The sequence below is a fragment of the Pan troglodytes genome, chromosome 13, assembly GCF_028858775.2.
Source record: "Pan troglodytes isolate AG18354 chromosome 13, NHGRI_mPanTro3-v2.0_pri, whole genome shotgun sequence".
Classification (NCBI taxonomy): domain Eukaryota; kingdom Metazoa; phylum Chordata; class Mammalia; order Primates; family Hominidae; genus Pan; species Pan troglodytes.
This window is the reverse complement of record NC_072411.2, coordinates 74,633,023-74,648,279: the sequence shown is the minus strand read 5'-3', so window position 1 is coordinate 74,648,279 and position 15,257 is coordinate 74,633,023. Positions and strand designations below refer to the sequence as shown.

The 15,257-nt window shown below is 40.8% G+C and overlaps 1 protein-coding gene across 50 annotated transcripts in view; it reads right to left on the bottom strand.

The window, feature by feature from the left end:
- PDK1 (pyruvate dehydrogenase kinase 1) overlaps positions 1 to 15,257 on the bottom strand; it is a 169,147-nt gene that overhangs the window by 124,690 nt on the left and 29,200 nt on the right. For 27 of the 50 annotated variants that reach the window (XR_010150152.1, XR_010150149.1, XR_010150153.1 and 24 more), the window contains 3 exons: positions 13,651 to 13,761; positions 6,899 to 7,012; positions 3,917 to 4,111 (listed from right to left, as the gene is read on the bottom strand). Coding sequence is in view for 3 of the 50 variants with exons in the window: in XM_009443766.5 (XP_009442041.1) it covers positions 3,971 to 4,126; positions 6,899 to 7,012; positions 13,651 to 13,761 (381 nt within the window). In the remaining 47 variants the exon portion in view is untranslated. Of the gene's footprint in view, positions 1 to 1,109; positions 4,127 to 6,898; positions 7,013 to 13,650; positions 13,762 to 15,257 lie in introns of those variants that run through there. The other 23 variants (XR_001716307.3, XR_008546819.2, XR_010150135.1 and 20 more) reach the window with 8 other exon arrangements.

The window sequence follows — 15,257 nt, the reverse complement described above, 5'->3', positions numbered from 1 at the left end:
AAACTCAGTATTTTTGCTAAATAATTGCTAATTTAACAAAGTAAAAGACAGCTGTCACAATTCCCAACATAAACAACAGCTTTTCCAAGTCAACCAAAAAGAGTAGAGTTTTGCACCAAAAACTGACAATCTTGTCTTTTGCTATTAAAAACCTATGGTTAGCAATTGCTAAAGAACTGTGGAGACTCTAGAAAGAGGGGGGTGGTACATATGTTCAATTCTTTTTTCCAAACATGTCAATAGAACAGAAGGTACAGTAGTTTATGAATGCCAGAACTAAGCAAACTAGTGGTTTGCTTTTTTTAACATGCAAAAAATTCTTCACACAGTATTAATTATATTATTTTTCAAGTGCATTGGGTTTGACTGTAAGAAAATTAATTATTGGGACCAGAAATTAATAAGACATGATTAAAAGTTCCTCCAGCAAAAGTCATGTTTGCAAATTACCTAACTCAACCCTGATTACCCATATGTAGAAACTTCACACTTACATCACAATTAAAGACATAAACTGAAATTAGTTGGCTGATTTTTGGCTTCCTCTGATTAGTCATTCACAGAGCAACAGCGGGACCTTAAAACTAACAGTTTCCCCAGCTATTTACCTCTGGAGTTCTGTTACGGAACTTGTTGGCTTCAACAATGAAGGGAAATTGTGCTGCCTATATCCCATCAATTAAAAATAGGATAGGAATTTATTTTTGACTATAGTAGTTCTGCCATTCAATTGGTACAAGCAGAGGGTAATGCTGGTTAAATTAAGACTTTTTTTTTTTTTTTACAGTTATACTGTGGAAAGTTATTCAAATTTCAAATTTATTTACAGTGTTTGAAAAGCACACAACAGAAGATCTTCATTTATGCAACAAGTCAATCATCTGCAGTATGTATGGAAAATAAAAATCTAAGGTAAGTCAAACATACAAACTCTACCTCTTGCTTTCTCCATTAGAATATACACATTGGAAATCTAAGTTCCAAACAGTTCCTCTCTACTGAAGATAGTGAAATTTAGTGCAAGCCCCCTAATTACCAATTTTTTGGATGCTTACAAAATGTTGAGCCTTGATGGCGGAAGAGGATTCTATTTAAAAGAGATGACTATATTTTTAAAAGGCTAAATTGACTCAGTTTATTTTCAAAAGAAGGGTTGATCCATGTTTTCAGTTTATTGCCATACAGAAAACATTGTATAAAATAATATGGTAGACTTCTACTTCAACATATTCACGTAAAAACATCACAGTGCAAGAAAGTGATCATAATTAAGCATGAAGACATCAAAAGCCAGCCAGTATTTTAACTACAGAGCAGAATATTCTTGCTGTCCCTTCCTAGAAAATGTTGGCACATTCATTAACTGCTCAGGTTACAAAAATCACTTCGTGTCCACTTCCTGTCCTTCAATATATTTTCATAACTACACTGTGTTACATTAATGCTGGTGGACAAATTAGCTCCTATAAAATCTAAAAACCTTTCAGGTAGCACAATGATTTAAAACCAACTAGGAAAAAGCTCTCCCAGAATATTTTTGTATGTAATATTCTGTCCATTACCACAATAACAGAGTAAAAAGCTGTTTTACCTTAAAAATAAGCTAAAGGAAGATAATTTCATTTTTCCTTTAAAACATTTCTTAGCTTTTAAATAGAGAGAAAAAGTTTAAATTTTCTTGGGGGAGGAGAATATTTCATAAGTAAAAACATCAAATGTTGTACAAATGTTTCATTTAGGAAACAAATACTTAGATTCAAAGGATTCTAAAACATTTCAACATTATAAGAAAACTGTAATTTAAAGCTAAAAAATTGTAATACATCGAACTAATATAAATTACTCATTAACATGTTCTATTGTTTTTCACAAAATCCATAATTAAGGAATAGTGGGTTAGGTGAGACATTTTCCCCAACATTTGGTCAGATTAGCTAAGCAGCTCTGGGCAAAGGATGTCTCCTCTGAATCAGGATCTTGGCCTCTTAAATGAGGGCACTGGACTAACTGCCCATTCACATCCCTCTAATCTACACATTTATCACAACTGTTCATCTTATATAATCCTTCCAAGGATGAAGTGTTTCAACTCAATGTATTTTCCAGACAAAGCTCCCCTGTTTAAGTGGCAAAACTCTTCTTTAAACTTTAAAATTTTTACTTTAAAATGTTATTTCCAATATTATTTCCTGCCACCTTAGAAGATGTTGAGGGATAACTAACAACACAGTCTCTAAATGACACAGTCTCCTGGACTTGCCAGCTGATGACAGGATCTGCAGATACGTCTCAGGCTCTGCTCCAATTCTGAGCAACTCTGGGCCACACTGAGTGAGAAAGAGAATGATACCACCTACACTGTATCGCTTTATTTCAAAGACCAGTAGAGTTATAATATATCAAAGTATTTGTAAAGTACAAATTACCATACAAATGCAAAGGACTGCTGTAATAAACCTAAGCAAACTTTTCCCTGATAATGAAATCTGGATAGTTTTAGAAAATATATGTTGTTTGTCAAGACTTGTGCAATAGGCCATGTGTGGTGGCTCACGCCTGTAATCCCAGCACTTTCAGAGACTCAGGCAGGAGGATTTCTTGAGCTCAGGAGTTCAACACTAGCCTGGGAACATACTGAGACCTCATCTCCACAAGAAATCAAAAAATTAGCCGGGTGTGGTAGTGCACAACTGTAGTTCCAGCTATATGGGAGGCTGAGGTGGAAGGATTACTTGAGCCCAGAAGATTGAAGCTGCAGTGAGCCTTGACCATGCCACTGTACTCCATCCTGGGCAAAAGAGCGAGACCCTGTCTTGGAAAAAAAAAAGAAAAAAGAAAAAAAGACATGTGCAATGATGGCTCTGATGCTTTGGTTACGTGGCATTTTGTTCTTCTGCTTCTAATTATGCTTCTAATTGCACCAGGTGTGGGATTCAGTTTCTGTCTCCTTGAGTCTATAAATCTGACTTTAAATAGGTGGAAACCAAAACCTACAGATGTTACTTTAGCAAATGCTGTGTCATCACTGTTTACTTTGAAAGAGTGGTTCCCAACCTAGGGTAGGCATCAGACTTACCTTGGAAGCATTTTAAAAAGTGAGATTTCTAGGCTCTAGCCCTAGGGATTCTGATTCAGTGTATCTGGAGTAGGATGCAGAAAAGCTCTATTTTTTTCCAAAAGCTTTCTAGGTAATCTCAACAAGCAATCAGTTCAGTTTTGGAGACATATTACTTTGCCCTCAATTTCTTCTCTATTTTAGTAGCTGCTAGTTTGTTTGTTTGTTTTCAGTATAAAAATTTCCCCTTGCATTAATCAGAAGTACACTTAGAACAGATGGCCCATGATTTTGGCATAGATCCACAGAGAGCTAGTCATTACACTTCTTTACAATAAAATTTAAAAATGATAAATTAACCTCAGAGCTAAGACAATGCATGTAGACGCCGAAGGGTGGCTGGTTCTGTGATTACAGGGCAACTGTTTTCTGCTTTACTTGTAGTCAAGTCACTGATAAACATGAAGACCATATTACAGCTGTCACTACCGAATAAAAGATGGCAGAACTCCTCCAAATAACAGGAAGATGGCGAACCAGCTAATCACTATCATTTAGAAAATGTTTCTAGCAAACATAAATGAAAGTATTTCTTAAAAAAAAAAAAACTAGTTTCCTATAGAAACCCGAAGATTTCCACACTTCTGAAGTCTACCACAAAGTGAAAAGTTGCCCAAAACTACAGTTGTTTAAAAATATGTTCAATTAACTGTGAAAATGTAAGTGTAAAATAGGTGCAATTTCATCCTTTAGGAGGTTTAACGGGCACAAATGGAATTCAGTTTCCATTTATTCTACTCAAATAGTTTTGTGAAAACGATAAATAAAGTACTTGGTATAATATAGTTCTGAACACCATACCTTCCAAATTTAATACAAAAGCCACATTTGGATTTTCCGATGTCCCACGTGTGTCTAGGCACTGCGGAACGTCGTCATGTCTTTGGGTTCTCTGCTGGGGACGCACCAGTCATCAGCCTCGTGGTTGGTGTTGTAATGCTTCCAGGCAGCTTTGTTATACACTGGGAGTCTTTCTATTGAGTCTGTTGACAGAGCCTGAAAAAGAAAAACCTAAGACCTATTAAGTCTGGCATTTTTTAGAATTCATTATGTGAGAAAATAGACAATGGCAAAAAGGTTATGACAAATTAAATAATATTCTATTAGTATCTTATTAATCCTTATACCACCTAAATATACTTTTAAATGGTATGTATATTTGAAACGTGTTATTTATGAAATCTATGGCACTGACTGATGTGCAGGTTGACTGAGTTTGTTGCTTACAGTAATTCCCCAGCCATCCTGGAAGCTGCTGGACTGAAATTTTACACAAAACATGACCCAGATCAGAGTTGGCTAACTGAAGAAGTTGGTTAAATGTAAAAGCATACAAATCGATATATGTATCTTAATGTATGTACATAAATTTAATGAACTCTATTTTAATTATTTACTAGAAGAAATAGTGTTCTTTTCAGCATAGTCACTGTGCTTTAAAAAAAACTCATCACAAGCCAGGCACGGTGGCTTATGCCTATAATCCCAGTGCTTTGGGAGGCTTACAAAGGAAGATTGCTTGAGCCCAGGAGTTGGAGACCAGCCTGGGCAACATAGCAAGATCCTGTCTCTACAAAAAATAAAAATATCAGCTGGACATGGTGGCACATGGGTGTAGTCCTAACTACTTGGGAGACTGAGAGAGGAGGATCACTTGAAGCCCAGGGGTTCAAGGCTGTAGTGAATTATGATTGTACCACTGCACTCCGGCCTGGCAACAAAGCAAGACATTGTCTCTATAAATACATAAAAATTTAAAAACTCATTATAACATTATTAATAAATAGAAATCTATGTCTAAGGCATCTTAGCTTTTTCGTGAACATTTATTGGCCCTGGGTTTGAATCCGTGTCTTCTCCAGCCTCCAATTTCAGTCACTGTGCACAAGATTTCTGCATCATGCATGATTTCAGTTTTCCATATATTATTACCAGTAATTCTCCATTGTATTTCAGCTTCCTATAAGTCACTGGAACCTGAGATAAACTACATTTCTAGTTATCTTCTTCAAGTTAGGATTTTTCAGTAGTATTTCCATCCCAGGCCAAAGGCATTTCCTAAGATGCAGAACATCCTGAACCAGAAAATCTCATTCTGATAATGCTAAAGTCTTTGATGTTGACAATTTTAATGATTCTCTAAGACTTCTTATCTTCTATTTTCCCTAAGGTAGAACAAAAAACCTTTCACCTCCATATTTCTCTAAATATTCCAGAATTTCTTGATCTACAGGCTAGATCAAGCTTGTCCAATCCACAGCCCACAGGCTGCATGCGGCCCAGGATGGCTTTGAATGAAGCTCAACACATTTGTAAACTTTCTTAAAACATTATGAGATTTTTTTGTGTGCAATCTTTTTTAAGCTCATCAGCTATCATTAGTGTATTTTATGTGTGGCACAGGACAGCTGTTCTTCCACTGTGGCCCAGGGAAGCCATAAGATTGGACACTCCTGGGCTAGATCAAAATGTTACATTTTGTCATAAAAACATTGCACTGGGCCAGGTGTGGTGGCTCATGCCTGTAATCCCAGCACTTTGGGAGGCCAAGGCAAGCGGATCACCTGAGGTCAAGAGTTCGAGATCAGCCTAGCCAGTGTGGTCAAACCCCATCTCTACTAAAAATACAAAATTAGTCAGGCGCCTGTAATCCCAGGTATTCGGGAGGCTGAGGCAGGAGAACAGCTTGAACCCGGGAGGCGGAGGTTGCAGTGAGCCGAGATCATGCCATTGCACTCCAGCTTACGTGACACAGAGCGAGACTCCGTCTCAAAAAAAAAAAAAAAGAAAAACATTGCATTGATGTTGCCCTTTTCCCTCGCAATTGACATGGTTAAAAAAACAAAAAATACCATCTAGAAAGAATTTAGTCTTTTCAGATATTTTTTCCAATATAAATTCTTCAACATTTCCTATAAAATAGATGCCATCTAGTGGCCAGAACAAGAAACTAGAGTCACTAAATCAGGCATAAACAGCCACCAGTTAGCCGAAGAAGGGGAATGATGGAACCTAGTGTTTTTCCAACCATGTAAAATGTGTGGAACCCTCCTTAATGCATTGAACACTCCAGGCAAGCAGACTAAGTGCTTCTGTGTCCATTAGGTAAGCTATATGCTTACCAAGAGTCACTTGCGCTTGTTCCCAAATCTGTTTGTACAATTCTGTCATGATAATTACAAAATTTATTACATAAGCAAAGAATAAAAAGGGGAATGTTTCCTTGAAAACTAAGATGAATGTTTTGGAAAGACTCATGAAGGAAAGTCACATAAAACTTGCTGTCAAATCAGTCAGGAGGTATCTGTAAAGGACTGCATAAAAGTCCAAAAAGAGTATGCACTTGTTGGTTTAAAGAAACTAAAATGATGCACTGTCAGTACAGCTTTTGCAAAAAAGACAATGTGACACTCCAATCTGCAGACCCATATACAAAGAAAAAGCCTTGGCAGTACATCAAAAGTTTGGCGTATCAATGTCCATTCATGTGTTTCATGTTAAAATTAAACTTGTATGATATATAACTTATGATTCTCTAACCCAATTTTTTTCCTATTAATAGACAGAGTCCTAATCACTCCAGGATACAAATCTCTTTCCCCATAGTTTTAGGGGATCATCTATCAAAATGGGTGAGATCCCAGGCAAAAAACCATAGTTTTTTTCTATTTAAACAGCATGTGGTAGAGTTAAATTTCATTACAGTTAAGTATGGACATCTGTTCTTATCATCAAAAGAAATATTAAATCAAGAAGACTACAGCTATTACCTACAGCTATTACCTTAATGTAGATAACTGCATCTGTCCCGTAACCCTCTAGGGAATACAGCTTCAGGTCTCCTTGGAAGTATTGTGCGTAAAGACGTGATATGGGCAATCCATAACCAAAACCAGCCTGTTTGATGAGAAAAACAAAATTCTATTCAGAAAGACACACACTGAAATACTTTTCTAATTAAGATAGATGCCATTGAGTACCACGGGGCTATCAGAGCCCGCATCTGAGAGATGCATTATATTTAATATAATTAATATTTAAGCATTGACAATGATTAAGCTGAGGTTTACTTGAGTACTGTATCAGCTGACTTCCCTCTGGTCATTTAAAACTCTTTATTCTTTCTATAAAATGACTTGTGGTTGGTCTCGAAAAAGCATATTGCTTTTCCTTGCTGGCCTGCTCGGTCGTATTGTGTCCGGAATTGGTTCCTTCCAGTGGGTTCTTGGTCTGCGGACTTCTCCAGGAGAGGGGAGAAGAGCAGCATAAGCAGCTGGCAGAGGCAGGGAAAGACCAGCAGAAAGGAAAGAGAGAAAGAGACAGAAAGTCAGAGAGAGAGACAGAGGAAGAGAGAGACAAAGAGGGAGTCAGAGAGAAAGAAAGAAAGAGACAAAGTCAGAGACAGAGAGAGGAAGAGACAGGGACAAAGAGGGAGTCAGAGAGAGAGAGAAAGAGAGACACAGAAAGTCAGAGAGAAGAAGAGACAAAGAGGAGTCAGAAAGAGAGAGGCAAAGAAGTCAAAGAGAAAGAGAGATAGAAGTAGTAAAGAAAAAACAGTGTACCCTACTCTTTCAAAAGCCAGGGTAAATTTAAAACCTATAACTGATAATTGAAGGTCTTCTCTGTAACCCTATAACACTCCAATACCACCTTGTTGTCAGTGTAAACAAGGGCATAGCCCGGAAGCACTGAGACCACTGACAACCCGTAGCTTTCCTATCAAAAATCCTTAACCCAGCAGGTTTCCTAACAGGGGATCTAAATCTGAAGGTCCGACCAGACACAGGAGGAACTCCCTTCAGGACAGGACAATAGATGTTTCCTCCCAGGCGATTAAGGGAAAAAGACACAATGGGTATTCAGTAAGTAATAAGGAAACTCTTGTAGAAGCAGAGTTAGGAAAATTGCCTAATAATTGGTCTGCTCAAATATGCAAGCTGTTTGCACTCAGCCAAACCTTAAAGTACTTACAGAATCAGGAAGGAGCCATCTATACCAATTTTAAGTTAATATGGACTGAACGAGGTCTTATTAATAGCAAGGAATAATTGAAATTCCAAACTTACAAGGTTTTCAACAAAAGTAAAGTTTGCTAAAAGTTAACAGTGTAACATTTATTATCTTAACTTCTAATCCTATGGAAATCAGACCCTATCAGTGCCCCTCAAAGCTCAAGTCCATCAGCGCAGGGCCATACAACTAATACCCCTACTTACAGAGTTAGAAATGGCCACTGCTACAGGAACCGGAACGGCCAGTTTATCTACTTCATTATCCTACCACCAAACACTCTCAAAGGATTTCTTAGACAGTTTGCAAGAAATAACGAAATCTATCCTTACTCTACAATCCCAAATAGACTCTTTGGCAGCAGTGACTCTCCAAAACCGCCGAGGCCTAAACCTCCTCACTGCTGAGAATGGAGGACTCTGCACCTTCTTAGGAGAAGAATGTTGTTTTTACACTAACCAGTCAGGGATAGTATGAGATGCCACCCGGCGTTTACAGGAAAAGTCTTCCGAAATCAGACAACACCTTTCAAACTCTTATACCAACCTCTGGAGTTGGGCAACATGGCTTCTCCCCTTTCTAGGTCCTGTGACAGCCATCTTGCTATTACTCACCTTCAGACCCTGTATTTTTAACCTCCTTGTCAAATTTGTTTCCTCTAGAATCAAGGCCATCAAGCTATAGATGGTCTTACAAATGGAATCCCAAATGAACTCAACTAACAACTTCTATCAAGGACCCCTGGACTGACCCGCTGGCCCTTTCACTGGCCTAAAGAGTTCCCCTCTGGAGGACACTACAACTGCAGGGCCCCTTCTTTGCCCCTATCCAGCAGGAAGTAGCTACAGCGGTCATCGCCCAATTCCCAACAACAGTTGGGGTATCCTGTTTAGAGGGGGGATGGAGAGGTGAAGCCAGTTGGGCTTCTGGGTCGGGTGGGGACTTGGAGAACTTTTCTGTCTAGCTAAAGGATTGTAAACGCACCAATCAGCACTCTGTGTCTAGCTAAAGGTTTGTAAACACACCAATCAGCACTCTGTAAAAACGCACCAATCAGCGCTCTGTGTCTAGCGAAAGGTTTGTAAACACACCAATCAGCACTCTGTAAAAACGCACCAATCAGCACTCTGTAAAATGGACCAATCAGCAGGACATGGGTGGGGCCAAATAAGGGAATAAAAGCTGGCCACCCCAGCCAGCAGTGGCAACCCGCTCGGGTCCCCTTCCACACTGCGGAAACTTTGTTCTTTCACTCTTCACAATAAATCTTACTGCTGCTCACTCTTTGGGTCTGCACTACCTTTATGAGCCGTAACACTCACCACGAAGGTCTGCAGCTTCACTCCTGAAGTCAGCGAGACCATGAACCCACCAGGAGGAACAAACAACTCCAGACACGCCACCTTTAAGAGCTGTAACACTCACTGCGAAGGTCTGTGGCTTCACTCCTGAGGTCAAGCAAGACCACAAACCCACCGAAGGAAGAAACTCTGGACACATCTAAACATCTGAAGGAACAAACTCCAGACACACCATCTTTAAAAACTGTAACACTCACCATGAGGGTCCGCAGCTTCATTCTCAAAGTCAGCAAGACCAAGAACCTACCAGAAGAAACCAATTCTGGACATGGTATCTCAATACTGCTCTTGGCAATATCATATAAAATGTGTTATCTCTTTTAGGAGCAAGAGTAGAAAATGGCTTGTTGCAGCCTAACAGATATATCTCATGACTTCATATCATAAATTTCCAGCCACGTTCTGAGCCTGGAGATATCTCTAATATAGATCTACTTTCTTAATTCTCACTGACGGGTCACTTTTCCACTTAAAAATCTTCAAAACATACCAGCACTCCCACCACCCCTACCCCACTGTCTTAGAAATCAAAACCTAAGCTTCTAAAAAGAGCTTTCTAGACCTGGTAAGATCAGGTCTCTGCCTCCCACTTTCCAGTCCAGCACAACTACACCTCTTGCTCTTAAGTTCCTTAAACATATCATTCCGTGTCTGTTCATTTTGGTCCCAGTATCCAGAATAGCCTCTTTATCTGGATAAATCCTACCAATTCCTTAATACAAAACAAAACATCTGGATAAATGGGAAAATGGTTTTTATTACCAAGTCATATGTTTGATGACATTCCATATAGCATGCTAACTATGAGCTTGTATGGACTCAAGAATCAGAGTGCTATTCACAAACCCAGGCTCCAGCTTTACCTAACTCTACCAACTATAACTTAACTTTTCTACCTGGAGTCTCTGTTTGCCCGTACAAATCAACTATTCCATTTCCACACCTCCCTGCCCTGGGAGGCTAACCTGGATTGTCACTGGATTCCCATGCCCTCTGCTTACAGCATGTCTTGGAAAACCCAGCAGGAGTTCAGAGGAAGTCAAGGCGGGTATTTACTCCCCTGGTTCCTTCCCTGAGGTTGCCTTGGGCAGGCCGGGCCCCTGGAGAGTAAGCAGCTACTCTGCAGCTTTCCCTTCCTCTGGGTTCTGCTAACTTTGCCTTCTCCTCATCCCTCATGATTCAAGGTGGTGATAGCTTTGCTGCTGCTAGCCCTGGGTTCCTGTGCTATCTTTACCTACACCTATGTAATTAGTTTCTTTGTAAAAAGGCCTTCTTTCATAATTTGAGTGAGCTACCTCTTTCCTCTTGTGACTCTGAGCGATACATTAACTGGTCTTAGAAGTGGCCCCAAGAAAACTGTATGAGCAGGTGGTTCAGGCTCCCACGATACCTGACCTACTTTACCACGTGCTCTCTCTTGACCATACTTATGGGCTGACTCATAGGGCTTCCCCTATAACCAGTTAACAGGGAAGAAAAACAACATGGGCCTAGTCCACTGGTGGATCTACCCCATGTGCTATCACCATCTGAAAGTAGGCTGCCGTTTTCCTACTACAATCCCTCTCAAGGTTGGAGGGCAGACCTGAAAGACAGCAGTGAAAGTAAACCCTTCCAGCATGGGCAGTGGCAAAACAAGTGGCTGGCTTGTTAAGGACCTGGAAAGAACAAAACTGAGTGAAGGATGAGAAGGAGGTCTGGAAGAGAGATGTGTGGATGTTCCTCTCTGGACTTACAGTGTGAAGATAGCCTATCCATGCAAAGACCCACAAGAAGGTATCCACAGGGAGGAAGCCCTCCGTAACCAGGTAGACAAGAAAGCCACTCCTGTGGGCATCAGCTGGCCTTTCTCCAGCTACCCTACTGCCTGCTGACTGGGACCATCTACAAAGCGATGTCAGCAGAAAGGAGGATCTGCAAGAAATTAGTAACAGTCTTAGCCTTGTTAAGGGCATGTAGATGTATGGAGGAGCCTGTTCCAGGTCAAGCCTCCTATTTTCTTAAAAATTCACATACATTTTACATCCTAAAATAACAGACACTTACATGGCATTTACCATGAGCCAGGCACCATAAAGAGCATTTTTACATATATCAACTCACTTAATTCTCACAATAACTCCATTTTTCTAAGTGGGGAATCTGTGGCATCCAGAGGTCAATAATTTTCCCAAGGCTGCACATCTAAGATGCAGCAGTATCAGAAACAGAACCAAAGAGTTTAGATCCAGAGTCTGGACTAGCTCACTATGCCGCTCTCCACAAAAATTCTACAATATTCGTTTACTACAAAAACAGCAGCTCCCTTCTATCCCTCTACTTTTTAGGATAAAACTAGACTTGTAAAAAGATGCTCATGTTTATCATTTGACATTGTCTGTCTGCCCCTTGACATATGGATGCCAACTCCTGGAGGGCATGTATCTGAATTGGAGAAGGACATTACTAGAGCAAGCATTTCAACTATAGTACAGCTGCAGCCATAGCATTTGTGCTATGCATCAGGCAAAACTGAGAGGTGAAACCGGCTGGACTGGGCTTCTGGGTCGGGTGGGGACTTGGAGAACTTTTCTGTCTAGCTAAAGGATCGTAAACATACCAATCAGCACTCTGTGTCTAGCTAAAGGATTGTAAATGCACCAATTGGCGCTCTTCGTCTAGCTAATCGGGTGGGGACTTGGAGAACTTTTGTATCTAGCTAAAGGATTGTAAATGCACCAATCAGCACTCTGTGTCTAGCTAGCTAAAGGTCTGTAAACACACCAATCGGCACTCTGTAAAAACACACCAATCAGCTCTCTGTAAAATGGACCAATCAGCTCTCTATAAAATAGACCAATCAGCAGGATGTGGGTGGGGCCAGATAAGTGAATAAAAGCAGGCCCCCAGAGCCAGCAGCGGCAAGCCACTCTGGTCCCCTTCCAGGCTGTAGAAGCTTTGTTCTTTTGCTCTTCACAATAAATCTTGCTGCTGCTCACTCTTTGGGTCCACACTACCTTTATGAGCTGTAACACTCACCGTGAAGGTCTGCAGCTTCACTCCTGAAGCCACCGAGACCACGAACCCACCCAGAAGAACAAACAACTCTGGACTTGCCACCTTCATGAGCTGCAACACTCACCACAAAGGTCTGCGGCTTCACTCCTGAAGCCAGCAAGACCACGAACCCACTGAGAGGAACAAACAACTCCAGACGCCCTGCCTTTATGAGCTGTAACACCCACCGTGAAGGTCTGCAGCTTCACTCCTGAAGCCAGCGAAACCAGGAACTCACCGGGAGGAAGAAACTCCAGACACATCTGAACATCTGAAGTAACTCTGGATACACCATCTTTAAGAACTGTAACACTGCGAGGGTCCGCGGCTTCATTCTTGAAGTCAGCAAGACCAAAAACCCACCAATTCCGGACACAAAACTATCAGAATAAAGTCCTAGTTACTTCCTAGGAAGGGGTCTAAAATAGATCTATCTTGTACTATACCCCCATCATGTTACAGCATAACTCTACTGGAAATGTCAGAGAAGTTTCCAAGCCTAGAAGAATAGAGTTCTTCTAGAATTGCAGACAAAATTTTGGCAACATACTTTTTGTGGGGGAGTTAGAACATAAAGATAAGGATGGAGTCAATTCAAAAGTTGATCCTATTAAACCTGAAAATAGGTGGAACTAAGATTAACAAAACACCATCAAAGCAATTATAATTTAGGCCTTCAGGTTGGTGATTGAACAGATTAGAATTTTAGTCTTATTTTTCAGTCTAGGATATGAGATCATTCTAATGACAAGTACTTGAGAAAAAAGTCAACACTAAAAAGTAATTCAGTGTTGACCAAACACTACTAAAACCAGTAATTTATTCCCCACATTAGAAATAATGTGGTTAACCATATTTCAAAATATGGTTTTACACAGGAAAACTACTGCTATATCACGATCAAACTTTGTAACAAGAACTCCAAATCTCTGTCTCGTGCCCATTTCAGTTGGAAAAAAAAAAAAGTATTCTGAAGGCTGTTTAAATTTAGGGGAAAGTGTGCATTTCTAAGAGCTTCTTTCTTCCTTGTGGAGTACCCTACATGACGGCTTAACTTACTTATTTGGCACCTACAGCATGTGGAAGGCAATTCACAGAAACACACTTCATTATTTCTTGATAACATACCAGAGGCACCGCGCGGGAGGTCTCAACACGAGGTCTTGGTGCAGTTGAATACATGTAGTTGAAAAGTCTGTCAATTTTCCTCAAAGGAACGCCACCTCCTCGGTCACTCATCTAAGGTAAGAAAAGGATTGTGCTCTATGCCCAAATCCTCAAAACAGCAAAATATCAACACATACTCATAGCATCACAGTTTAACTGCTGGTGGGAGAGCGCTTTTTTTTTTTTTTTTTTTTTTTGAGACAGAGTCTCGCTTTGTCGCCCAGGCTGGAGTGCAGTGGTGCGACCTCAGCTCACTGCAACCTCTGCTTCCCGGGTTCATGCCATTCTCCTGCCTCAGCCTCCCGAGTAACTGGGACTACAGGCGCCCGCCACCATGCCGGGCTAATTTTTTTTAGTAGAGGCGGGGGTTTCACCATGTTAGCCAGGATGGTCTCGTTCTCCTGACCTCATGATCTGCCTGTCTTGGCCTCCCAAAGTGCTGGGATTACAGGCATGAGCCACCGCACCCAGCCTGAGTGCTGCTTTTGAAAATGAATACAACACAATCCAAGTTGCCAATATAAGCATTTCCCTCGCTGTTGAACCCAACCCAACTCCTCTAATATGTGAAACTCTAATACATAAACTCCATCATAATACTGCTGTGGCTTTGTATATTTCCGGGAGTCTCATTAACAGTGCATTATAGCACAGAACTGGGCACAAGTTAACCCTATCTTGTATGTAACTATAAATCTGTTACTCCTTTCTGGTGGGCAGCATGGTGACTAGAAGCAAATTAAACATGCACACCTGTAATCCCAGCACTTTGGAAGGCAGAGATGGGTGAATCACTTGAGGTCAGGAGTTCAAGACCAGTTTGGCCGACACAGCGAAACCCCATCTCTACTAAAAATATAACAATTAGCCAGGTGTGGTGGCACATGCCTGTAGTCCTAGCTACTTGGGAGGCTGAGGCAGAACAATTGCTTGAACCCAGGAGATGGAGGTCACAGTGAGCCGAGATCGTACCACTGCACTCCAGCATGGGTGACAGAGCAAGACTCCTTCTCAAAAAAAAAAAAAAAATTAAAAATGCATGTACTAGGCTGGGCATGGTGATTCACGCTTGTGATCTCAACACTTTGGGTGACTGAGACAAGAGAATCACTTGAAGCCAGGAGTTTGAGATCAGCCTGCACAACAGACTAAGACCCCATCGCTACAAAAAATTTTCTAAAATTAGCTGGGCATGGTGGCATACAACTGTGATCCCAGCTACTTGGGAGGCTGAGGAAGGAGTATCACTTGAGCCCAGGAGGTGGAGGCTATAGTGAGGTATGATGGCACCACTGTACTCCAGCCTGAGTGACAGAGGGAGCCACTGTCTCTAAATTAAGAAAACAAAAACAAACAAAAAAAGAAAAGCATATATTGGGTGGGTCTGGTGGCTCACACATATAATCCCAACACTTTGGGAGGCCATAACAGGGGGATCACTTGGGCCCAGCAGTTCCAGACCAGCCTGGGCAGTATACTGAGACTCCGTTTGTACAAAAAAAAAACAAAAAACTTTAAAATTACCCAGATATGGCAGTGCATGCCTGTAATCCCCAACTACTTGGGAG